We start from the raw sequence: 26,873 nt of genomic DNA on the forward strand, positions 1-26,873 counted from the left end.
TGCCCCCTCGAAGACGCTGAAATCTAAGGCGTTGATCTATCTTTTTGTGAGTTGGTTTCTATCTTTTCTAAGATCTGAGGAATATCAAGACAATTTCGAAGACAATGGTCTCCCGTACAAAGTTTGCATGGATATCGAACTTTGTGAGGCTTATCGGACAGTTTCTCATCAGAAGTTGCATTCAAAGTAATGGTTACTTGGTTGCCCCCTACTGAATTTTCTTCTTGTTCTTGTTCTTCTTCCCTTTCTTCTTCTTCTTAGCCACCTGGTTACTAGTGTCAATACTTTCACCAGGCGAAGAGGAAGAAGGGGAGGAAGAAAAAACCGAGGAAGAAGGCAAAGGGTCAACTTTAGGATCAACTGGAGGTTGATTTTGTCTAGTTGGAGGAGTACTCAGTTGCGGAGAAATCATGACATTTTGAACCAATGAGGTTGAAAACAACCATACTGGAAAGCCAATGGTAAATCCTGGAAGGGACAATGTAGCCATATCAGGAGCACCAATATTTCCGAAAGGAGGAAAAGGACTAGGATTCCCTTCAAAAGGAATTCCTTGATCGACAGACTTTGAAGTTGTTGCCATATGTCTCAACCTAACATCAACTAAGGAGTGAGCATGGAGGATGTTATCCTTGGTCAATTAATTTTATTTTAATCAAAATAACATAATAAAACAAAAGAGGGATAATCTAGGCAAAATGATTACCAAACAACTATGAACTACAATATATTGCCTCAGTAAACCAAGGAATTAACATACGTGTAGGCAATTTCCTCGGATGCTGTGTTCAGTGTATAAAAGTGTACAAGGCGGTTGACTCGGTTACCTAAGGATGGATAGAAACCTAATTTAGTCCTCCCATATATACCCGAAAGTACGTGGAGTCCCAATCCATGTTAGCGCTATCTAATGTGAAACCACATAGTGAGAGAATTCCATTATACTTTATGTACTGTAACACCACCTTATATACCTGAAGGTACGTGGACAAGCTATGATATAATTATGTACGTGGAATGAGGTATCGCACTTGGGATGTATCTCAGACAAGTTAGTGACAACTGCTATGTTTAACAACTCCAGAACACGTCTCTAGCCTAGACCTCTAAATGTTATGTGTTAAGTTACAATGCTCCATTATGTTAATTGAGATAACTTTTAAGTTGATCTTCTTAAGAATTTTCCTTTCAAGGTTCAACACTTGATGTATGTTTACAATTCTTAGAATGCAACTAACATGAGAAACATTCTTTAGTTCAATTAACAATGAAAACCGTAACTAGTAAAGGATAGAGCAATCAGATTCTTTTAATCAAAGAACAAAGAGCACATCTAATGCAATTTCCCTAAACTATTCCTATGAGCACACACTAACTTTTTCAATGCACAATGCAAGCTTTTCTTTTCAATCCCTTAATATTGAAATGAACAAAAGGAAACTAATGCACATACAATCAATCAATATTTTTGCGAGAACGAAGCCTTTATGACAGTTCCTTTTCGAAAGAAATGAAAACTTTTACGACACTTTCTTTTGAACAAAGATTAATCGACTATAATCTAACTTTGACAATGAATTCATAGTGATAAAGAAATTATTTAAGAAAAACTAAACAATCAAGGCCAAAGTAGGGCTAGGAAAGGAAACACAATTTGATTTCAAAAGTACAACAATCATTGATCTTTCAGCAAGCAAAAACAGAAGGAAATTTGCGAAAACCAAGTCAAAGGTGGGATTTTTTTACCTAAGGAGGATCAACATAGCCCTAAATGGGAGACAGTGCACTTCAGAGCACTGTCCTCAAGCCAAGGGTGCTCTGCAGTGCTCTGTGTCTTGACCAAGCCTATGCTGGTGCCAGAGAGGCCATTCTAGGGGCTTTCAAGCACAATTTTTACCAAAAAACACTTCAAAAAGGCTGAAACAAGATCAATGGAAGCAATTAAAGTCTACTAGGGTGTACTAGGATGAAGGTAAACTACCCAGAATGATGATCATTCCCCAGTGGAGTCACCAATTTGTTATGTGGAATTTTTCATCTACGGATAAACACAATTTCCCTAGGTGGGTAGCTACACCTAGAACAACAAAATTAAATCATTTAACCTTTTTCTATAGAATATAAATAGACAAGGGACCTACTTGTTATCTTTTTCTTTCCCTTTGTCTCCTTTGTATGACTCCCGTCGCTCCTTCTCGAACTTAATCCACTCGACAAGTACCTGCAATCATAAACAGAGTACAAAAACCAATCAAACAAGAGATCTATCTACTATAAGAAAATGGAATCGAAAGCATTTACACAAATAATCATCATACATAAAGACAAGAATATGGTAAAAGGTGTAAACAACTTTATTAAGTAGAAGGAAGAGTTACAACCATGAAGTCTGATCCAATGTCACTCCTCCAGCTTGAGTTCCATCCAACATCACATCAAAAGCACAACACTCTTGCAGCATAAAAATATTTGCTTACAATCTCAAACCTCACACCAATAGTATCTCCTTACAAATTCTCAAAGGCCGGCCCTTGATCACTTAGATGAGTACTCAATTTATAGGAAAATGGAGGTGGTTTGGTCATAGAGTAGGTGAAGAGTCATGAGGGTAGTTGAGCTGTCACAAATCGAAATGTCAAGGGTCAACCCACCCTTTGTTATAAATAGTCCCTCATAACTCATTGTATAGGCTTTTGGTCAGCCAAGCTTTTGTTAAGGCTATCTTGAAGAAATCTTGGACTATTTATAACAAAGGGTGGGTTGACCCTTGACATTCCACTTTGTGACAGTTCAACTACCCTCATGACTCTTCACCTACTCTATCACTGTTACATCCAACTATTGACAATTGACTTACACTTGACATGACTCAACATTATAATGCACATGTACTCATGTGAGACAAAATGGCTTGAGCAAGCCATGAAAGACATCATTTACACTTGGTCCATTGTGATGAGACCAACTCTTTGACATGCTTGTGATGGTGAAGGTGGTGAGATGATGCCAAGCTTCGTCATCCCACCACCTTCACCATAAATGGTGAGTTGATGCTCTGCTGGTGGTTTGGTCATAAATAAGGGTATTAAATGGCCTTCCAAACTTAGAGTTAGTTTCCATGGAGGAAGGGATGAGAGGATAGGAGGTTACTTAACTCATTCCCTATCCAATTTAGAGCTCATAGGAGATGATAAGTGTGGGAATATTCTAGAATGCTCAAGAATATAAGAATATTCCTAGAACCCTATGAAGAATTCACTCAATATCACCCAGCGTAGGTCAAAATGGGCCTAAGTGCACTGAAATGCACCCTTACATGGGCCTACCTACACTGAAGCGCATTTACCCCTGACCAAGGTTGCGCTGGTCCCTCAAGGAGGCATTTTTGGAGGGCTTCAGGCCAGGAAACTTTCAGGGAAGGAGGCATTCAAAGTGATGACTTGTCTAGGGCATGTAGCAAATGGATTAGGGTTTGATGAGCCCTAATAGTACTGATTTGAATGTTGGGATTGATGTGCCCAAATGTATCTATAATAACCATGTAAAGAAAATAATTTTGCGAGAAATTCCAGATCTGACCTATTTTAGGTATCTTACCAGAGTCGTCAGAACCCAACATAACCCTCAATAGAATTTGAAGTGCCTCAAGTTATTGATGAGTCCTAGAACGTTCTAGAATTATAGAATTATATTTTGAAGACTGAATCAAATCATGCATGGTGCATGGACGACTATCATCAATAATTTCAACTAATCGTTATTATCCAAATTGCGGCCATCTACATCACTAATTTGATCAGAATTTACATATTCAACAGACAAATTACCAAATTAATAAGATTCTTCTAATTGGGCATCCAAGTGTAGATAGATTGGACAAATCTCATGAGTAACCTAAACTAAGGAATCCTCCTTGTGCAAAACTAGAAATGATAAGGAATGAATGGATACATGATAAGATTTTTACCTTCTTCTTCATCATGTATGACCTCACTACCTTGTGTCAATTCAAAATCCAACTCATTAGATGATCAAATTGAAGAGCATAGAGTATCTCATCACAGGTTAATGCATTGCAAAAAGTAGAACATAGGGGATAGTGAGGTGAAGGTGAAGTTTCCATAAGAACGTATTCTTTAACAGAAACATATTCAAGATATAAATATTTCAAATCATAATATTCTTTAGAGACCGAAAGATAAAATGGTGAACTTGGGAAACCATCATTACATACATCAGTAGAAACAAAATTATTAGAATGATGATTGTCTAAGACATCATTGATTAAGAAAATCAACTTCATTTTATTCATCACCGATATTTCTAGAGTCAAAATCAACCAAGGATCTAAGAATGTAACTTTGAGATGGAGGATTTTGAAAAATATAAGAAAGATTAAAAGAATCCTCACTTTCCTCCTCCTCTACCCATGAAGAGTGACTACCTTTCACCTAATCACTGTTTAAATTTGGAAGAGATTGATCAGGAAAATCAAGGTGCAAGGGATCATGAGAAAGAGATGATAGAGGTCGACAGGAATCCAAATCATATTCAAAACTAAATTTATGAGTGTCAATATCATCTCGATGAATGTAAGGATTAAACTTTACATGAGGCTTCATGAACCATTCCAAGGTTTCCTCCATTAGATCTGAATCATGAAAAGCATAAGAAGATTGAGGAGATGGATTAGGAATTTGATTTATAGATTTCCCAACTTCAACATTATCACTAGAAGGCACCCAAATTGGTACTAGAAAAGGAGGAGGACAAGGAACAAAAGAAATAATAGGTTCCTCCTCTATGATTGGAGGTGTCTCATAGTTTACAAAAGTTGGGGAAAGAGGAACATCTAAGTGTTTATATTCAAACTGATTCAAAGAGATTTGAACCAAATATTCAAAAATTTTCTTAAATAAATCCCAATCCATATCTTCTTCAGGAAACTCATAACATAAGTTCGGGAATATATTATAAAAATCCTCAACTAATTCATTAGGTTCCATTCTAAGTTGATTGATTATTTTACAAATGTCTTAGTAATCATACCGATCAAAATCTTGATGAAGATCGATAAGAAATTGAAATAAAGAATGAATAAACGCAGATGGTAAGGTATGACACCATCGATTCACATGACCTTTGAGAGTGAGGTTGAATAGAATACACAAAACATCATCATCATCTATTTCTTAATATTTACAAAACCCAGGAAAATCATTTATGTGTTTGGATAAAAATGTACCACCCTTGCTAGAAAAATTGAATTGACACAAGACATGAACAATTTCTACAGAGACTGAAAGTTTTCAAGGGGATAGTTTAGAAAAAAATTCTGGGATTATGATTTTGGAAAGGTCCATTTAAGTTAAGAGATTCAAACAGGCTCAATGGGCACAACTTGTCATATATCCCTCCTTTTAGTTCCATAATGTTGACTGTGTTGGATGCTGCCAACAAACAAGGGGTCTCCCTAATGTGAAATCCCAATTATACCTCACACCATTTGAGTAGGAGCCCCATCTGGAGTATTGGCCTGACTGCCATAACTGTAAGGTTCACATTGGTTTCAAATTTTCAATTAATAATATAAGCTATTATATGCATAACCCTTGAACAAGAAAGTAATTTGACATTGTGAAACATGATTTGTAACGTGTAAAAGGAGACTTTCATGATGGGGGAGACAAAAGTGAGCCTATAGAAGGAAGTAATAATACTAACATAATATATACACATGAGAAAATAATTATTCCTTAGTCATCTATTGAAATAGTTCACATCGACATAATTATCATTAAACAACATACAACACACATTCAACAAGATATGTACCCAAGCCATCAAAATAGTTCAATTTCCTTAGTACATATGAACAAAACATATATAGAAAACATCTAAAGAATAGTCCTAATATATTCAAAATACATGCATGAAAATGTGTTGGCTCATCAAGCTTCAATTATAAGGTGAAATATCCATGTACACAGTTACAATGGTGAGGCACTAGTTCCAATAATGGAACATAAAGTCACTTCTTGCTTCTCCAAAGAATAGTTTTCTCTCCTATGGAAAGTATAGAATCCAAGAATATCTCTCCAAATATCAAGCCTCCAAAATCCCCTTTCTTGAGTTATGAGGTTCCTTTTATAACAAGGGGTGTGACCATTCATATCCACATGACCCTTGAGTGATGCTCGTGACTCTTGGAATCCTATGACCTTTGGAATTTTATGAAACTCTTGAACTTCTAAATAAATTTTGGATTTATCCTAAAGAAATTTTGTCCATATATGACGAAGTCACTCTTCATGTTCCACATATGATTCTTAGACTTCCACATATTACATTTTGTCATTTTCTTGAGAATGCATCATTACACTCCACATGATGATGTGGCATGACACATGGACATACATTTACCACTATGATGACACTTGTGAAAGTCACAACTTGACAAAGATGGCATGGACTTCATGATGAGGTAGCAATGCCAAGTTGTCTTCCTTGCTACTTCATCTTTCATTCTTGATGATAGATCTGATCTATGCTTCATCTTCATGAAAGATCCACTTTTTTTCTTATCTTCACCCTCCAAAGGGTCTTGGATCAACATTGGAATCCTTTGAGTCATCATGCAATGTCTTCTTTCTGTTTCGGTCCATGATCTGCTTCATGTCTCCATGATAGCTCTCTTTTGTTGTTCTTCTTCGGAGGTGTTTCTTTATCTCCTCCTAGATATCTTCTTTGAGCATTACCTTGTCATGCTAGGGAGTTACTCCTGCCAATGAAAATCATCCATGACAAAGAAAAATCAATCTTACATGCATATATTCTATCATTACCTAGATCATGAAATGATCAAGTCATGATAGGCTTGTGAGAGGGCTAAAAGAAAAAGTATTGATTAGAATATCACAATCAAACTCATCAAGGCTCACAAGGGGCCTTCAAGGTGAAATTTTGTTCTCAATAAAGAGAGAGAGAGAGAACTCAAGGGTGTAGGCTGCTGGTCCAAAGCATGAATGAGAATCATTTGCTAGATCAAGATGCACTCATGTGCTTAAGGAAGCTAAGGAGGGCACAAGAGTGCATGCCGGAGGGACAAAGGGGTTAGTCTTCAATCCTTCCAAGTGTGATCATGCAATCAATAGGAAAAAGGAGGGCACAAGGGAACACACCAAAGGAGTGAAGGGGTTAGGCTTCAAGCCTTCACATTGCACTCAAGAAGAAATAGGAGGGCACATTTATTTGAGTCAAATGAGTGTGCTCAAATAAAGGCTTTAGGATTCATGATTACGCCATGTTCTATTTAAGAGAAGGATTAAATATTCATGCTTCAAGAGTAAACCATGTGCTCAAAGGCTCCAGGCTTCAAGAGTGTGCCATGTTCTCAAAGGCTTCAAGCTTCATGAGTGAACCATGTGCTCAAAGGGAAGGATGAAGACTTCATGCTTCATGAGTGCACCATGAAATTTTATATAGTTAGAGGATCATTCATTGTTCCAAAGTGTGCTTCATTGTTTTGAAGTGTGCTTAGGCTTGTGATGGTGTAGCTTTCTCCAACAGTGGATACCTATTCATTTGGAATGTGGTTTTCACTGTGGGAGGTAACACAAGGTTGTGTGACTTATCATTAGGAAGTATTAATGTATTGTGAGAGGGAGGATACCTTAGGAAATTCTTAATGCAAAAGAATGAGAGGAAAGATACGTCATTTAGGCTCATGAATAAGTTGCGCTCATCACCTAGTAAGAGGGTTAACACCTTTAGAGCTTGCAATGGGTTGAAGGACCAGGAAGAGCTCTCAAAATGGATAAGTGTGGGTACAATAGATTAGGAGAAAATAATGAATCCTAACACAACTAAAACATGGACTGCAGACATAAATGTCATCAATACAAGCCAACAGAATGCACATGACTCATGAATAATAGTCACACCTTAAAACAACAACAAATCAACACCCATCTCTAAGTGTGATAGTTGAAATGAAACATTATAACTTAGAACACAAGTTACGACAAGAGTGACGACTATGGAAAAAACGTGCATTAAGTTGCAATAATGTGTCTTGCACATATTCTAATGATATGTAGGACCATGTAATTCATAAGGTGGCTCTAGAACTAACTTTCGTGATACACAAAGGTACGACATATGTAGGATTGAAAACAACAAAAGCGACACCTATGAAAGGAAGAAAACATGAAGATGACACTTGAAAAATTTGAAAAACCTTGAAAGCAATTGTTATGTGTACAAATCCCTCTTGCAGACAATGAGATCTCCCTAGACTTCAAAGAAACCTAGTAACAAACAAAAGGAACTACTATCTTTCCCTAGACATTGATTGACTAAAATAAAATACAATGATAGAGGCATATTACCAATTAAACGAAATGATTGATGAAGTCCGTTTCAAAGCTTCTATCCATTCGCTCCTCAATGCTTTATAATCCCTCTCGTTTCTCCCCACAATCTCTCCATAACAGCTTGAAAGAGATTTGCATAGACAAAGAAAGACAAGAGATCAAAGCATCCATCATATAATCAGAGAGATAAATTGATTAATTAACCAATTATATAGCATAAATTGATTAATATGCAATCACAATCCATGTAGGTGATTAATGAATCCTACAAATTAGATCAATAAAGATGTAATTGAGAAAGAACAATTTATTTTATATTGATAAACTAGAGAAAATCATTACAACCATATAGCCTTGATGTTGCAAGTCCCTTCTGCGATCTCCAATCATCTCGCTTGTAATAAAATCCTTACAACCTAATTCAATAGCATAAACCTACTTCAAAAAATCCTCCCCCAATCCTCAAACTTGCAGTAGCTTTATAGGCCAAGAATGGGAATTTATGGATTCATTCTCCAAGGGATGAGATCCACTATTACTGGGATAGGGATTCCGCAAAGTAATGGGAGTTAATCCATGATGGGAGGGATCAGGGCTGAATAGGAACCCATTCAAAGCTTTTTGGTTGGAATAAATGCTACCAATAATGTTTCTAGACTTTACTTTCTATTTTTACATTCGTTGAGTCATGTTCGTAGGTCATAGTGTAAGACAATGCATACTTATGCGCAACTTTTAATGGTCTTCTTTGTGTATGCATAAAAATTAGCTAGAAAACTATGAAGGTAGCCAAAACAAGGTTTTTGTACTATGGGATCCAACAATTCCACTTTATTTGGGATGATTTAGTTTCTAACTTTGTAGGGGAATGTTCTTGGGACACATTTTTGGATAGCGAAAGATCCAAACCGATGGTCATTTTCCTAATGTGACAAAATGACATGTAACATATTTCCCACTAAAGAGGAAAGTTAGAAGGGATATATGATGACTGAAGTGCTTTATTATGCCAAGGTTTGGGTTAGAAACTACAGTCGGAGACTTGAAACAATCAATCAAATGCTATAATGCAAAATATAATATCATCGATGGGGTAGGCATTCCCATACTCATAACATAAATGTCTTAAAGAATAGTACGGAAATACATCTTAAGATCCATGTCAAAATATGACATATGGATGTAACAATCAATGGATCTATATTTGACATCATGAATATTTAATAACTCCATGAATCCTGGATGGATGAAACTAGATCGAGGGTCTAAATCTCCATCTCTCGATCCATAGTATGAATCTAGCTAGTTGAGTGAATGTCTCAAAGTTGAACACTCATAGAGTCATTCAATCAAAGGTCAATGTCGAGAATCTATTGTCAAAGGCAAGAAACCTGCCATTAAGGCATGTAGGATCCAATGTACTCAAGGTTTCTAGATCAAATTCTCACATAGTTAGCTGAAGTAGATAGGAAGCGATCCATTGCAAGAGGGCCTATGACACGAAACTCATGTAAAATTTTGAAGAACAACAATTTAGAGTAATCCAGGATTGACCCAGGGATGGTCAATGCAACTGAAGGCGAAGATTGGCAAAGTAATTTGACTAAGGTTAAATTTGTCTTGAACATATCAGAGACATGACATGATGATTTGGTAGAATTTGACTCAAAAATAAAACCCAACTAAATATTTTCAAAGAGGTATGGTCAACTGAGAGGCAAATGGATTTCCCAATCTAAACACTAAAAGTGATGGAATGCAATGTGTTGGAAATAATATGAGAGGGGGGGTGAATCAGTATTATCAAGTCAAATATTCCTTTTTTTTTTTTCAAAATCAAATGATATACGCTACTTCAGTTAATTAAACCCGCGTATATACGCAACTATGCAGAAGGAAACCAGTGTATACTATGCAAACTTTTAAATGACTTTATCTTTGTGGTGATGATTATTAATTTGTGTTTGAGAATCAAATAACCAGTAACCAAAAACAGTAAAACAGAGCAGAAAGACAATCGCACACAAGAACACAATATATAAGGTGGAAACCCAATGTGGGTGAAAACCACCTGCTGCAATTAGTCTCTATCTTCTCTTTAATTAGAAACTTCTTGTTACAATTGTACTGGTGCAGTCCTTTACCAGTACGCAGGCTGCAACCTGCAGAGAGTTACAACCCTCTCTCATTTTCCAGCTTCTCCTGGAAGGGAGCTACAACCCCTTTAGCTTTTGCACTAGCCAAGATACTAGTACGTAGGTGCTGGCCTGCAGAAGTCTACAACCTTCTCTTTCTTTCAGGGACCACGTTTCATAAATTTTCAGACTGGATCCACAAATAACATCAATCAAGCATCAAGAATTTCTGCATCAACCAATCACCTTTTCACCAATCAAAATAAACACTTCTCTAACGACTGTACCCAAATCACAATAACAGTAACCACACACCAAAACTGAACCCAAAACACTGCAGCAATAAACAGAAGCAGCAAGATCACAACTCAAAATATATACGCTACTTTAATAGCCTGAAACCTGCGTGCATACGCTTCTGCGTATGGAAAAACCTGCGTATACGTTGTTTGCCTTCATTGAACTAGCGTATATACGCGCCTTCGCTTCACTGAACCTGTGTACAGATCTATAAAGGATAATTCGCTCTTTCAAATATTCTAATTAACCCAGATTATCAGTTTTATAGATCAAGCAAGTGCCACATATAACAGATCAAAATCATACAAAGATATTATCATTCAAGCTTAAAGATTATGATCCATCAATAGAACTTATCCTTCTCTTTGCGCTAAGGTTCCTCCTTCATTCAGATCCAGATTTGCACCATAACCCAATTACCAGTATTCCAGATCTAGCACTTTATTAGGTATTCAACAATAATTCTGATGATCCTTTGCCAAATGATCTCCGTGCTCTTTTATAGTCTTAGGCCTTCCACAATACCACGGTCCAAAACCATAATAAACTAATACCACGGACCCAATACTTGGGATCAACACATCTGACGAGGTACCATGGTCCAAAACCATAGGTTCAAATACCAAGGACTAACTACCACGGACCAAAGGTAAGTTCTCCAACATATACACGCTTTTCCTTGCATGAAAGTGTGTGTATACGCACACACGCCTTTGAAACGTCTAACCCGCGTGTATACGCGTCTTCGTCTAGATGAACCTGCGTATATGTCTTTTCCTTCATTCTGAAAGCCTGAACTAAGATCTGTTACCAAAGAGAGTTGCCATCAAGGACAAAACCTGTGCCATAGCTCCAAACCTGTGCCATAATGCCAACACAATGTTCAAGAGCAACATACTGCCTTTTACTAAACAAAGAAAAGATTCATTCTCACTTTTTCCCCCACCATTACTAGAAAGTACCTATTTATTTTTTACAAGATTGAGGAGGATAACATATGCGTGTCCTATAAACTCATCCTTCGGATGAATCCTACAAATTATTTTTAACAAACCATAGGAAGGAGTGATTCGATCTCGTCATTCTTAACAGGTCCTGTACTATTTAGATTTTACGATTCCAGTAAAGGGGTAACTCGATGTCATTTTCATGTTTAAAGAGTTTGAAAATACACGAAAAGGAAACTTGTTTAGTTCTTTCACCCTAAAAATTTGATAAGCCCAGAGGAAGTAAATCTCAATGGTTTTTAGTTTTAGGAGTCATGAGAAAAATATATGTAAACTCCACATTGTCCTTTTTCATAAATTGAGTCCCTCAAGCCCGAAAAAGGGTAAAATAATGCAGGAGAGAACACTATTGACCATGATTAGTCAACGTATACATTTTTTGTAAATAATCTGGTTCAGTTCGTAAAAGGGGTAAAATTATACTGAATATACAATTGTTCATTTACTTTTACGAGTTCGAACAATCAAGTACTTAGCGATCTTTTTGTTTTTAAGGAGTCTGAATAGGGCGTAAAGAGAACTCCATGATTTTTCTTTTTAGTAAGTTTTAATGAGTTTGAAAAAGTGATAAAATGTACTTAGTACCAAAATGATTTGTTTTCTATTAATGACCTGTGACCTGCACATTGAAGCTCGAAATAATTATCTCTACTAAAAAATATAGCAAAAAATAGTTTAAAATTGGATTTTAAAAGTTGATAGGTAAAAAATAATATTTAAAAATCCCTAAAAACTTGTAAAAGTGAAAAAAAATTCACCATTTTTGTTTTTATCCTTTTGAGAGTGATAGAAGTCATTTTTTCCCAGAAACTTCCGAAGTTGATTCTCGGCAAACCGTTGGATGAAATCACGTGTTGTCTTCGCCTGGTAGATTGTCTCTTTGAGCTCTTCATTTTCATGTCATTTATTTAGCTTTTCACTATATATTTAGTTTTTTTGGGGAGGTTTTTTCAAAATTATTTTCGCCCTCGATGTGCGCAGGTGCCGCTTATTGGTCCTGCACACATCAACTAGTTTTTAAACACTATGTGCACAGTTTCAAAGGAAGAATTTGTGCACATGCACACTTTCCACAATAGTCGTTCGCACACATCACCGAGGGAAAGAATATAAGATAAAAATGCCCAAATTTTTTACTAATTCTCTCCATGACTTATTCTAATGATATTTTATCTTTAATTGTAGGCTTTTGAACCGCAAACATGGAATGGAGAGAGTGTAAGCACAAAGAGCAAGACATAGATTCTCTAAATGATCCTGCAACCATATAGGCCTTGACATATTGTGGCTTGTACAAGGTTTTCACCATTCCAGGCATGAAGGCCAAATTAGAATTGCTAGAATGGATGGTGGGCAAGTGGAATGTTCACGAAGAATGTTTCATAGTTGAATACCATATACTTGTCATTGATGATAATTCCATTTTGTTAATTTTAGGTATGTTCTATGCTAGAGCAATTTATTTCAATTTCTTTTCCACATTAGCAATCACATCAGCATAAAGTAAACTGCAAATAGAACATACAAATAAATCACAGAAGACAAGCCAAGACAAGAGGACACAAGATGTAGCGCTAGCCAGGGACAAACCCCACAATGTGGGGAAACCCTTGATCAATTCTTCTTTTATGTTCTTCAAATTTCAGTAGAGAAAGTGAGAGATATAGTACATTTACAATAGAAGTCAATCACTTTGACTTTTGATATCATCATGAGATCAATTGAAGACATATTGCTTCAATTGATTCTCTAAGGTGACTCGTTCACCTATCATAGTGTTGCATCTCGTCTATTTGTTGCACATTACCATGTGACACCTTGTTATACTTTCACATGTGTTGAACCTTGATGACTGAGCTACTCTCATCTTCATGCTGCATCATCCATTGTCTTATTCATCATCAAGCTGCCCATGCTCATGATCTCATTCATCATTATGCTACCCATGCTCATATCATCATGCATCAGTATGCTACCCATGCTCATATCATCATGTTGCTTATTATGTTGCCCATGATCTCATACATCATGTTTTCTTCCTTCGGAGATAGATGCTCTGGCTGTTTCAGCAGTTCTCGGCAGTTCTGGCTTTTCTGACAGTTCTGGCTTTTTTGGCAGTTCCGACAGTTCTGGCATTTCTCACATTTCTGGCCTTTCCGTATTTTCTGGCTTTTCTGGTATTTCCAGCTTTTCTAGTGTTTCCGTCTTTTCCGATAGTTCTAGCTTTTTCGGCTTTTCCGGTATTTCCAAATTTTCTGGCTTTTCCGACTTTTCCTTAGGATCTCTCCTCCTACTAAAACCCAAAGACAAGTAGAGAGAGGAAGAGATCCAAGTGTGTGTAGAAATGACTTGAAGTCCTCTTCTATTTATACTAAAACGTAGAGGTTGAATAGACATGACTGTTGGCGTTCTGAGCCTAAATAAGTTGCTAGTTGACATAACAATTGTCCATAACATAAATAAAGTCATAACTTCATAAATACTTATCAGAATCAGATGATATTTAGATCAATCCTACACCTCTCAATGAGAGGGATCCAATAAAAATATCAACTGCCATAAATAATATGACCCACATGGAGTTTGGCCCTAGTTGCCAATTTTAACACTCCCTCTCAACTGGGGATAACTCCATCCGCTGATCCATATGTCCAACTGTACTATCTCTGCCATCAGTGCCTTGCACTACTTTGCTGAGCTCTGCTAACTCTACTCAGCTTTACTGGCTCTACTCTTCTCTGCTCATCTCTGCTATCTCTGCTCTGCTCTGCTGGCTCTGCTCTACTCTGCTCAGCTCTGTTGGCTCTGCTTTGCTCAGCTCAGCTCTGCTTAGATCTGTTCGCTCTGCTCTACTCAACTTAGCTCTGCTGAACCATGAAGAAAAAGAATTGATCAAAAATGTGTCATACCATTCTCCACTAACCTGAATTCAGTCTCAGAGTGTGTACCACTAGTCCTAGACCAGTCCTCAACTGACCCAAAGTCAGTGTCCTAGTAGGTACAACTCCTACCACTGGTCCCAGACTAGTAATCTACTGACTTGAAGTTAGTCTTGAGTATGTACCACTAGTCCCAGACCAGTCCTCAACCGACTCGAAGTCAGTGTCATAGTTGGTACAACTCCTACCACTAGTCCCAGACCAGTAATCTACTGACACAAAATTAGTCTCAGAGTATGTACCACTGGTACCAGACCAGTCCTCAACCGACCCAAAGTCAGTGTCATAGTGGGTACAACTCCTACCACTGGTCCCAGACCAGTATCATTGATCCCAAATCAATGAAGGTCATCCTAGCATAGGGAGTATGGTAGATACAATGATGCATCCATCGGTACTACTATGGTCCCTATCCTCATTTCCCTGCTCATTGATCATATGATAGGTGCTTCCCATGAGTCCCAGAATGCATGGGTAGGATGCCTCGATAGGAGAACTTAATCAATCCTGTCCTCATAGGAGAACTAATCATCCTACTACATAATCGCCATGGAGAATACATCATCCAGGCCTCACAGGAGAACTAATCATCCCACTACACAATCGTCATGGAGAACACATCATCTGGACCTCACAGGAGAAATAATCATCCTGCTACACAATTGTCATGGAGAATACATCATCCAGACCTCACAGGAGAACCAATCATCCTGCTACACAATCGTCATGGAGAACACATCATCCAAACCTCATAGGAGGATTAATCATCCCACTACACAATCGTCATGGAGAACACATCATCTAGACCTCACAGGAGAATTAATCATCCTGCTACACAATCGTCATGGAGAACACATCATCTAGACCTCACAGGAGAATTAATCATCCTGCTACACAGGAGAGCGAATCATCCTGTCCCACAAGAGAGTGAATCATCTTGTCCCACAAGACAACGAATCATCTTGTTCACAAAAGAGCGAATCATCCTATCCACAGGAGAGCGTATCATCTAGTCCCACAAGAGAGCGAATCATCTTGTCCCACAAGAGATCGAATCATCTTTTCCATAGGAGAGCGAATCATCCTATCCATAGGAGAGCGAATCATCCTGTCCTAGTGCACACCACCAGGGGAGGGTGAGTCACCCTGTGGTCATATGTTGCTCTAGTAATAACCGCAAGCCCCCAGAGCTCCTAGAGCTCAATGTATGCAACATGCAAGACCCTTTTACAAGGGTCTCTCGACGACTCCAAGTCATTCAGGAAAATCACAAATTTGATCTTTCCCCAGGGCTCTGACAAAGTGTAGCGACCTGTACATCATCTCAGCGCGATGGAGCCTCCTTGCTCATCGACTTACCATATCCCAAATAAGGCAGTATCTGATGTCTATCTGTTGGAGCAATCATTGAATACGGGATTCCTCAATAATCGAATCCCACCTCTGGTTGCCACAGAGAATCACAGTAGTATTCATCATGTGTACTCGTTGAAGGGTTTCCACAACCAGGCAACTTCATATGAGGTCATACTCATATTTATGTATCTGGTCTTTGTGGTACTTATAACAATTGACTTCTGCTTCCTGCTCATCCATGATATCAAAGTAGAATCCAAATAGAACCAGCACTGAAAAGTGCTCTAGTGATCCTCCGCACTTCCTGCCCAGTCAGCATTCATATATTTTCAGCAGTGTATCTCAATCCACGAGAGATTGTGCCCCAAAGATATCTCAGAAGATTCTTGGCATCAATCCAGTGAGGCTCAAGCAAATATGAGCTCACCATGCTAATTGCAAACCATATGTCCGGAATCCAACTCCCTCTTACTTTTGTAAATGAGAGGGTCTGCACCTGTCAGAAATAGTTTGTCCGCATAAGGTGTCGGTATGAGAGGTCTATCATCCACAACCTTTTGGTAATGGTGGATTGGTTTCACTCCTAGTGAATCTCAGCATCATCAAATAGCTATCAGTCCTCTCATACTACGCCCGGGGTGTTTTTCTTCAAGCTATAGAGGGCTTTCTTCCACCTATATACATGAGATTCCCATTCATGAATCTCAAACTCCACGGGTTGTTCCAAACCTGTGGACCTGCTACATGAGGGAATGGTCCCCTTGAGAGATTTCCTTCGGTACATCTCAGACATGTGCCTTCATGCTCTTTTTGAATTTAGGCATCCCGGTCACCATTTGACTCATAGACCTCCAGTGCTGAGTCAATGGACATGGTCCCTAGTGGACTTGATACAACCCTGAACTCTAAAACATCTTTTAAAAATATATTTTCAAACACATACCTTTCCATCGATGAGTGCCACCCTAAAACCTTAAACTTCCATTTCCGAGATGGACACCAGGTTCTTCTTGTGATCAGGTACATAAAAGAGATTCTGGGGTTCCTTGCTTTCTTTGAAGAGTCGACCATTTCCTTGATGACCTGCATTACTTGTCATTCCTCTGATCATTGAAGATGTCCCTGGAATGATTTTTATCTTCATAAAGATACGTGTCTCTGCTATTCGGACACTCTTTTGCATGATGGCCAAACTTATTGCAACCAAGGCATCTTCCTTTCCTTCCACTCTTAGATCTGAACTTCCCAATGAAGTGATCTTCCACTGTGCCATTCTGATAATATTCTCTGCTTCCACTTCACCCTTAGTGAACTTAGAAGAGAGATGTGGAACTCATTGATCCTTTTGTCTTGTCCCTATTGTCTTTGGTGATTTCTCTTTCACTCTTGCTTGGGCATTGTCTTCACCTCAGCTTCGATCCCATGTTAATTTTAGGTATGTTCTATGCTAGGGCAATTTATTTCAATTTCTTTTCCACATTAGCAATCACATCAGCATAAAGTAAACTGCAGATAGAACATAAATATAAATCGCAAAAGACAAGCCAAGACAAGAGGACACAAGATGTGGCGCTAGCCAGGGACAAACCCCACAAGGTGGGGTAACCCTTGATCAATTCTTCTTTTATGTTCTTCAAAGTTCAGTAGAGAAAGTGAGAGAGATAGTACATTTACAATAGAATTCAATCACTTTGACTTTTGATATTTTCATGAAATCAATTGAAGACATATTGCATCAATTGATTCTCTAAGGTGTCTCATTCACCTATCATAGTGCTGCATCTCATCTATTTGTTGCACATTACCGTGTGACACCTTGTTGTACTGTCACATGTGTTGAACCTTGATGATTGGGCTGCTCTCATCTTCATGCTGCTCATCATGCTGCATCTTCCATGGTCTTATTCATCATCAAGTTGCCCATGCTCATGATCTCATTGATCATTATGCTGCCCATGCTCATATCATCATGCATCATTATGCTACCCATGCTCATATCATCATGCTACTTATTATGTTGCCCATGATCTCATACATCATGCTGCCTATTATGTTGCCCATGATCTCATACATCATGCTGCCTTCCTTCGGAGACAGATGCTCCAGCTGTTTCGGAAATTCCCAGTAGTTCCGGCTTTTCCAACAGTTTCGGCTTTTCCGGTAGTTCTGGCTTTCCGGCACTTCCGACATTTCCGGCATTTCCGGCATTTCCAACATTTCTAGCTTTTTCGGCTTTTCCGGTAGTTCTGGATTTTCTAGTGTTTCCGACTTTTCCAACAGTTCCGGCATTTCCAACTTTTCTGGCTTTTCCTTAGGATCTCTCCTCCTACTAAAACCCAAAGACAAGTAGAGAGAGGAAGAGATCTAAGTGTGTGTAGATATGACTTGAAGTCCTCTTCTATTTATACTAAAACGTAGAGGTTGAATAGACATGACTATTGGGCTTCTGAGCCTACATAAGTTGCTAGCTGACTTAACAATTTGTCCATAACATGGAGTTTGGCCCTAGTTGCCAATTTTAACACATTTACTTCTTGAGTGGACTTCCACACCATGGGGTGGAAATCAACTTGTATGGGCATAAGCGAGGTGGTGAAACAAATGCCACCTATTTGCTACAACACTGTACTCGAGGGGCAACTCTCAAAGATTGCAGGATTAACATCAAGATCATAGCACAAATTCATTTGAAAGTCATCAAGTTCACTATTTCATGGTTGTGTGGTAGTGAAAATTTTCATTTTCTCTTGAAGGCTCAAATGCAAACCGCTGTGGATTTTTTTCGATGTACCATATTCAACTAGAGTTAGGTTGTAGTTATCAATCTAAAGGGGCAACTAACCAGGGTCAGAACATGCAAGCTCAAAAACTTTGGGTATGGTGCCTTTGTTATTTCATTTTCTTTTGAGTGGATTCCTCTTCTACCTCCACAGGTAGCTATTGAGAGAGGAGGACCTTGTGACCCTTAGATGTTGAAATGGGTTTCACTTATGTCATGCCATGGAGGTGGCAATGGACCAAAGATCATATTTACTACTGACTTCTTCGATTGGTTGGAAAACTAGATCATTATGATTGAAGATTTTCCATATGCAGGGATGGACTATATAGGATATCTAGACATGCCACTGCCTCCTAGGATGCAGTGGGGTGCTATAGGTAAAACTTCACATTTTGGTTGATTTTTTATTTTATTTTTTTTTCATTTTTGGCATCCAAAGATAATGATCTAAAATGAAAATGAAAATGTGGCCCCAGTGAGACCAGTTGGATTGCGTAGATATGGTCGACATGGTGAGAAAGCAACAGCTCCCAAAGTACATAACTTGAAGGCAGTAGAGACACTGAAAGAGATAAAGCACAACCTCAAGAGGTTGACTTTGGACATCCCAGATGTCATGATAGATGATCTACCTCTATGCTACTAGAGGCATATTGCAGGGGTTCCTAGACCTATCAGTTGTTTACTATGATGAGTAGCATGTGCTCTTGTATGCTACCATGATCATCATCATGTGTAGTCACTAGTCTAAGGGCTAGATTTTTTATTTTTGATGATTGATCCAAATTTAAACAGGAACGCAACAAAATACAGAGATAACCATATACACAAAGATGCAATGGAAATAATACTTCATTTCATTAATGGAAAATACTGAAATATGCTTACAACCAGAAATGGAAATAAACCAGCTAGGACGATGGTAGCTTATCTCTGATAAGAGATGTGGTGGCTACATGCCTCTGAACTGTGTTACAATGAGGCTCGAAGGCCTATTTATTGTTGAGAAACAATGGCAAACCCTTCACATCCCAAAACCTAACCCTAGAAGATGAAACGCCCAAATTGTGGGCCCCGTTTGGGTAAATTGGTACATCAATTTACCAAGGTCGTAACTTTGGCATACGATCTCCGTTTGACGAATACGATAGCTTGTTAGAAAGATCTATTCGAGCAATATCACTTTGGGAAGGGCAACATCGGTCCATGGACCCATGTTGCCCCTATATTTCCCAAAAGATGTCGTTTAGGGCCTCAAAACGGCTCCGGAAGTTTAGGACCTGAAAAACTGCTAAAAATAGTAAACTGTGCTACAGTTTAGAAAACTAAAAAGACTGAAAGAGATAGTTGTAGGGGTCCAAATGGAATAGGTGGGTGGCTACCACCATCCACCTAGATCATTCCTCCCCCCTTAGGAAGAATGGTCCCCATTGTGTTGAGTTCCTCCCTGAGATGAGGAAGCTTTTGCTGAGTTGGGTATCTGGTGAGTTGTTCTGCAATCTCTGATGTGTCCAGAAATGGTAAAAAGCATGGTCGACAATGGTCCACATTGAACACTAGGTGTAAGCGAAGGAATGGAGGAATGTTGTGCTTAAAAGCATTGTTGCTCGTAGCCTTGGTATTGTTGTAAGGACCATGTCGGAGTGGTCTGAGTTTCTGATGGGTTCTGGTAAGGCGTTCTCTCTATAGATGCAACCAAACTTTGTCTCCCACCTGAAACTTGTGTGGTACCCCTGTGGGTGAGGAGAAGTTGTTCCTGTGTTCTGTCATGACCGTATCCCTTCCACATGTCAGCCTGTGATTGGTGACACATGTCACCCATCTTTTGCCCCTTCCGACCCTTAAAAATACCGAATCCACCTGCCACGTGCCCACTATACATCCACATCATTTCTGATGTCATCCTCCACGTGGCCCTTATCAGATCAAATAATTGACTACCACACATCCTTTATCAGATCCAATCTATTCCTGACATTCTTCCACTTTGGGAGGAGAGAAAAGGCCCGACCTTCTCTGTTTCAGTGAACTATTCCTTTGTAAAAAAAAATTGGCCTTTCCCGACATTTTAACACTACAGGATTTTTCTTGCAATCCTGGAAATTTCGAAATGTGATCATCCTACCTCCATTATAAATCATCGATTATCAACCCCATCAATTTCCGACTGACCATAAACCTCCACGATGCGGGATGCAGGGTACTTGGGACCTATACTTAGGCATTTTCCCTCTGTTTTCTAGTTCTAAAAGGGGAACTTCAAACTGCTATAGCTTTTGATTTTGGGGTCCTTTTGGGAAGTTCTATATACCATATCTAAGATAATTCTGAGCTCCATCTGATGACTTCACTTGCAATATCATCTGAACGAAAAATTATATACAAAATTCCCTCCCAACTTTGGACTCATTTTTTTACCATAGGACTTCAAGGACAGAATGACACCTTTGACAAGTAAATAATTAGGCTATGAGACCTAGTGATTCATAGGATAAATTGACCAAAATGAATAGTGAGAAACCAATACCAGTAATTCCTATTATATGACTCTAACAATAGTAATCTTACAGAAGACAAGAAATTCGTTGACAATGAATAATATACTTTCAAGCGTAGGCTAGCAATACACTCTAATTTTGAAAAGAAAAGCTAATAGTTATCAAATGTTGAACAAGTGAAGCAATTGAAATCTAGATGGGAAGAAACGGTCACTAAACATGAGAATGTCAATTCTACATGTAGTGAACTATCCAGAAGGATAGATGATGCCTATTTTAATGAAATGGACATTATAAAAGGCTTAGACGGCCCATGAATGTTGTAGGATTCTAAGCTAATTTCAAAGGACATGTTACAGATTTAATTGCAGGAGAGAAAATAGAAAATGGCAGCGGAGTTTGATAGCATCATTGATTTTACGCATAACGTACTCACACATGGATAATTAATTTTTCCAAGGACAATAAGCAGAATTCTAGATCAATTGTAGATGTGTAGGAAGAAACTGGAGAAGTTTAAAAAGAGATTTTCACCAAAAATGTGAAAATGGAAGTCACAATTGCCCCCAACGAGGACTACATTAAAACAACAATCAATGTCTTTCTTCAACGAGTCATGGGCTCATAATACATCTTACAAATTATGGTTTTCTAGTTGCATATATAATTTAAGGAAACAGAACACCAATTTTACAATAAATCCATTTACTTTACCATTTTCTTTGGACAATTGTGACTCTAGTTAGCAATTTTGTCTTTGAAGACCATATTCTGAAAAATCTCTTGTATAAATATGAGTTATGGCCATGTTTATTGACATTTTATTCTGAGATAATGTTTTCTATAAATTTCCAAAAATATGCTTTCATTTTTTCTTTTAGATTTACTATTGTGTTATTCCTTTAAATGAAATTGAACATTTCACAATGATTTGACATTCTAGACATATATCTCTTAATAATAAAATACTACAATGAAAGTTCCGCATAGTCAAATATTTAGACAAGGAATATCGTACTTAAAAAAAAACTATAAATCCGAAAAACATAGATATAAATTAAATTAAGTTGGTTCTCATCTTGTTATGAAAAATTGTTTTTAGTTTCTGTCTTAAATCTAATCATGTTGTGAACTAGTTGTTATTTACAAATTGAACTGGAGGAACTATTTTGCATTCAAAACCACTTGATTATATCGATTTTATAATAAAAAAATTATTTGTATTCAACAATATGCTTTAAAAATTTTTTATCTCCTATTGTGTTATTGCAATATGCGTAAAATGGTAAATTTTTTAGGACAACAACCATCATATATCTAGATTAACTAGAATTAAATGGGATGTAATTATCCTTATTTTTATTTTATTTTATTTTTTACCAATGTATCATGGTAACAACCATTAAATGCTACATTTTCTATTGTAAACAATTTCATGATTGTATGCATTTAATCCATCTGATTTAAGATTTTATTAAATCGTTGAAGAATGAACTACGAATGTGTCCAATGATGTGAAAATTGAATTTACCAATAAAAAATATTACCAATAATATTAGCAACAAAAGATTTTACTGTGAATTACAGAGTTATGAACAAAAAAACTTTCTACGTACATTGAACTTCCTTCGTACAAACAAAGCTTTTCATCAATGAAATGCGGTTTTGTACATAAGTTTATTTGCATTCCGAATAAAATTTACTCAATTAAATAGTGATATGCAGTATCTATAACTGAAGTATTAGCAATAATACTATCAATAAAATAATTTTGTACAAAATTTGTATGGTCAAACCTATATGAAGGTGTATTTTTTTGTTCTGAAATTATCGGATTACCTATCTTTTACTGAATTGAGTACTAATATGGATTATTTTTAACTAAAATATCAGCTATAATATTAACAATTGGTTCAAAATGTTCAAATCCACACAAAGAGCGCTTCCACAAGATCCTAAACAAACAAATATTCAAAAATAAACATTATTTACACTTAAAAGTATTAGCAATAACTTCGCATCTATCTCCAGATATAGTGTGTTTGGAGGAAGTTGTGTAGACATCATTGGGTGGAGAAACCAATGCAGAACAAGCATGGGTTAAGACAATTCCGTACCTATGCACAATGTAAACCTACACACACTGAAACTTGAACAACACGAAGCACTTACATGTTAATTGATGAAGACACGTTAATTGATGAAGAAACCGTAAAAATCTTATTGATGAGCTGTGACATTCATATAAATTATATTCTTCAAATGCAAAACTAAATTTAACTTCCTAAAAAAAACCACCTGCATGGTAAAATAGACTTATGCATTACGTTGTGCTTTGTTTTACTAAACAATAAATGCTATCAATACAACAACAAAATGTGGCATGCCAACTTAATGATTCTCCTTTTTGGCTTTATTTTCCAAGTTTATTTTGCATGCAAGATTCCAAAGCTATCTTCTATTATGCGAAGTGTGTGCAGAGGAAGTTGGGGCAAAGGTTGCTATGCGAGGAAGTGTATGCAGCGATCAATGCTCACTGTGCGGAGAGCTTTGTGCAAGAAGTGTAGAAGAAGTTGTGAAGAGGTGGCTATGTGGAGGACGTGTGTGCAGAGAACAAATTCTCATTGTGAAGAAATATTTGTGTGGGGAGAATCAATTAATCATCAGTAGAGGCAGGGACTATGGTACATCATATTTCCTCACTATCTTTATTATTTTAGTAAAATTCTTATCAGTAGTGTGTGTAAACTCGAATGTCAATGACTATTCAAAGATTGTTATCAAGTGTGGTTGGCATTGTTGTTCTAATAGTGTGAAGTGTGACGAAAAGTTGACCCCACTTAATTAGTTGCAAAGACAGGAGGATATGCACTATTGTTACAGGGAAAAGTGTCTATTTAGAACTGCTCTATCCCACTAAGGTGTGACAGCTGCCTTAGAAACAAACAGAGAAAAGCTACTTCTGTTTTTCCTTTATGAATTACAGATAGAGAGGAACATAAATACCAACCTCTGTCTTGCGCCAATCTCCTGATTTGATCCCTCTCTTCTTTGATAGTCCTCAGCTACTTGCTCCCTTGCACGCCCAGCTTCACAAAGTACCTGTAAGATCACAGAAGCATAGCACTATACAAAGACATGGATCTATAATCATAAACAATTTAGGGTCAGATGTAAATTGACCATACAAATGTAACAAGCATCAATGACACAAAAGCATGGAGGAAAACTCAAATAGCTTTTATTGATAAACAAGAAAAGAGCCAAGAGGAGTTACAACCGGTTGTTCTGACCCAGCATTAACCTCCCAGCAAAGAAGCCCCTCTTCACCTCAAACAAAGCTTAGATCACCCAACAATCTGATGTTTGTCTTAGGAAACCAACAACAATTCCTTACAATATGCAAAATTCCAGCCTCTGGATCTCTGGGATGAGGATCCATATATAGATATCTGTAAGGGGGATGAGTCAACTTATGATTTTATTAGTGTCTTCTCTCTGATATTTCTTGCTTCCACTTGGAGACTGATGGCCTCTTACTCATCCTTGGTCGAATTGAGTGAGGCAAGTGTCACAGGAGAAGATTCTGGAAGCTTCCATTGCCTCTCCACCTCGCGGAATGACACTGCCATTTGTCATTTCTCGCCCATCACACCCCACAGAAGGGACTTTTGAAATGCAACGCACTCTCACAGTGTATTTGGGTGAGATGCAACGCACTTAGCCAGTGGAGCAGCTGCAATGATCCTGTTTTGACCAATTCTGAGCAATTTCTCATGGAGAACTTCTGGGAGAAGCTGTAATCTGTTGACCTTGTTCCTTTAGGGGTTAGAACAACACTTTTAGGGACTTAGGAGCCCTTGGTTTATGGACATTTCATGCTTGGGGTTGTAGGGCCCAAAAATGTCTATAACAGTTGCCCCCTAAAGTATGAGGTCGTTAATCTTTTGGTGTCGGGTGAAATGCTTTATTATGAGGATCCGAGGTTCTTTCAATGCTGGGAGGAGACCTGTAATAAGATACAATACAATACATTATCTTCATACTATTTTCATGATCTAGCTGAGGCGGGCATTCCCATGCTCAACTTTATAAATTCATTTTCATGTACATAGGACAAACAATCGTTTGAGTGTAGACTGATGATTCTGATAGAGCCATCATCCTTTTGAGTGGATGATTATCTGTGCAGCAATGATGTACATTTAATGTATTTATTTCCCTGAATATATATCGCAGCCCGGACGGATGAAACTAGATCCGCGGTCTTCAATCTCGTCCGATCTTCACTCAAAGTACAAGTCGATCCATGTGAGAAATGTTCTGAAGTCGAACATGGAAAGACATCGCTTGATTACCAGTCAATGATGTAAACTATTAACAAGCGCGAGAGGAATCACCGATAATGATAATGACCCTCAAGGTACTACAGTAAAATTCACGTGGTGTGAATAAAGGACTTGGTGTTGAACACCACGCAAAATCTTCCGGTCGAAGGCCATTGATGTAAACCTGTCGCCGAAAGTGAGAAACTTGCCATTGAGGTATGCAAGCTTCAAAGTACTGAATGGGGTGTTCCTAGATCAACTTCTTGGATAATGAGCTGATGTCAACAAGAAGTGATCTGTCACAGGAGGGCCTTAATGAATCCCACATCAATGACACGGAACGGAGCAAATGATTTTAATGGAGGTGAAAACGATCTAGTGATATAAGGTTCAGGGTGGCGGTCATGAAAGAACGGAGTATAATGTATGGTAGTGGGTGAGACACAGGTGAACTCTCTGAATGACTTCTCTTGAACATATCGGCGACACTAATGTGATGGATTGGTAGCATTAACCCCAAATGTGGATGGTATGGCGTGACCATGGTGATGTGACCGGTGAATGAAACAACCCAACCCGACTCGGACACGGAGTGGAAGTGTCATGTTCAAGAGTGACTTGCTACCAACAAAGTTTCTTCAAGTTTTCTTCCCAATTTTCCCCAGTCATTGCTGACCAGTACCCCTTTATTTTTTTCAAGCTTGAGGAGGATAATATATGCGTGTTCTATAATTTGCCCTTCGGGAAAACCCATCGCTATGTTTTAACGATCCTAGCGATAGTGAAACTCGTTCTCGTCTAAAGACAAGTTTGTCGCTATTAATCTTTTTAACGAGTTTAACGACAACGATAACTCAGTGCTTTTCAATTTTAGAGAGTCTAAAAAGGAACGTAAAGGTAACTCCAAAATTCCTTTTTCGTCATCTAATCCCTTAAGTCCGAAAAAGTATAAAACAATACAGAAGGGATGGATTTTCGATACTTTTAACGAGCCTAACAAAACAAGCGCTCGATATTTTTGTGTAATAATCCCTCCGGTCCAAAAAGATTAAAATCTAGAGGAGGGATATCACTTCCTGTCCCTTTAACGAGCTGGAGAAGACAATGGCTTGGCAATCTTTTCATATTTTACGAGTTAGTTGAAAAGAGCTTA

At 37.9% G+C, this 26,873-nt stretch overlaps 1 protein-coding gene across 1 annotated transcript in view; it reads left to right on the forward strand.

Moving 5' to 3' along the window:
• The window catches only part of LOC149156610 (uncharacterized), a 105,662-nt gene that overhangs the window by 13,865 nt on the left and 64,924 nt on the right, over nt 1-26,873 (forward strand). Inside the window, exon 2 of the mRNA XM_089444802.1 lies at nt 13,936-14,057. Coding sequence (XP_089300928.1) covers nt 13,936-14,057 — 122 coding nt within the window. The remainder of the gene's footprint in view (nt 1-13,935; nt 14,058-26,873) is intronic.

Source organism: Pinus tabuliformis, chromosome 9, assembly GCF_031772625.1.
Source record: "Pinus tabuliformis cultivar Carrire ecotype Pingquan chromosome 9, CPIR1, whole genome shotgun sequence".
Lineage (NCBI taxonomy): Eukaryota > Viridiplantae > Streptophyta > Pinopsida > Pinales > Pinaceae > Pinus > Pinus tabuliformis.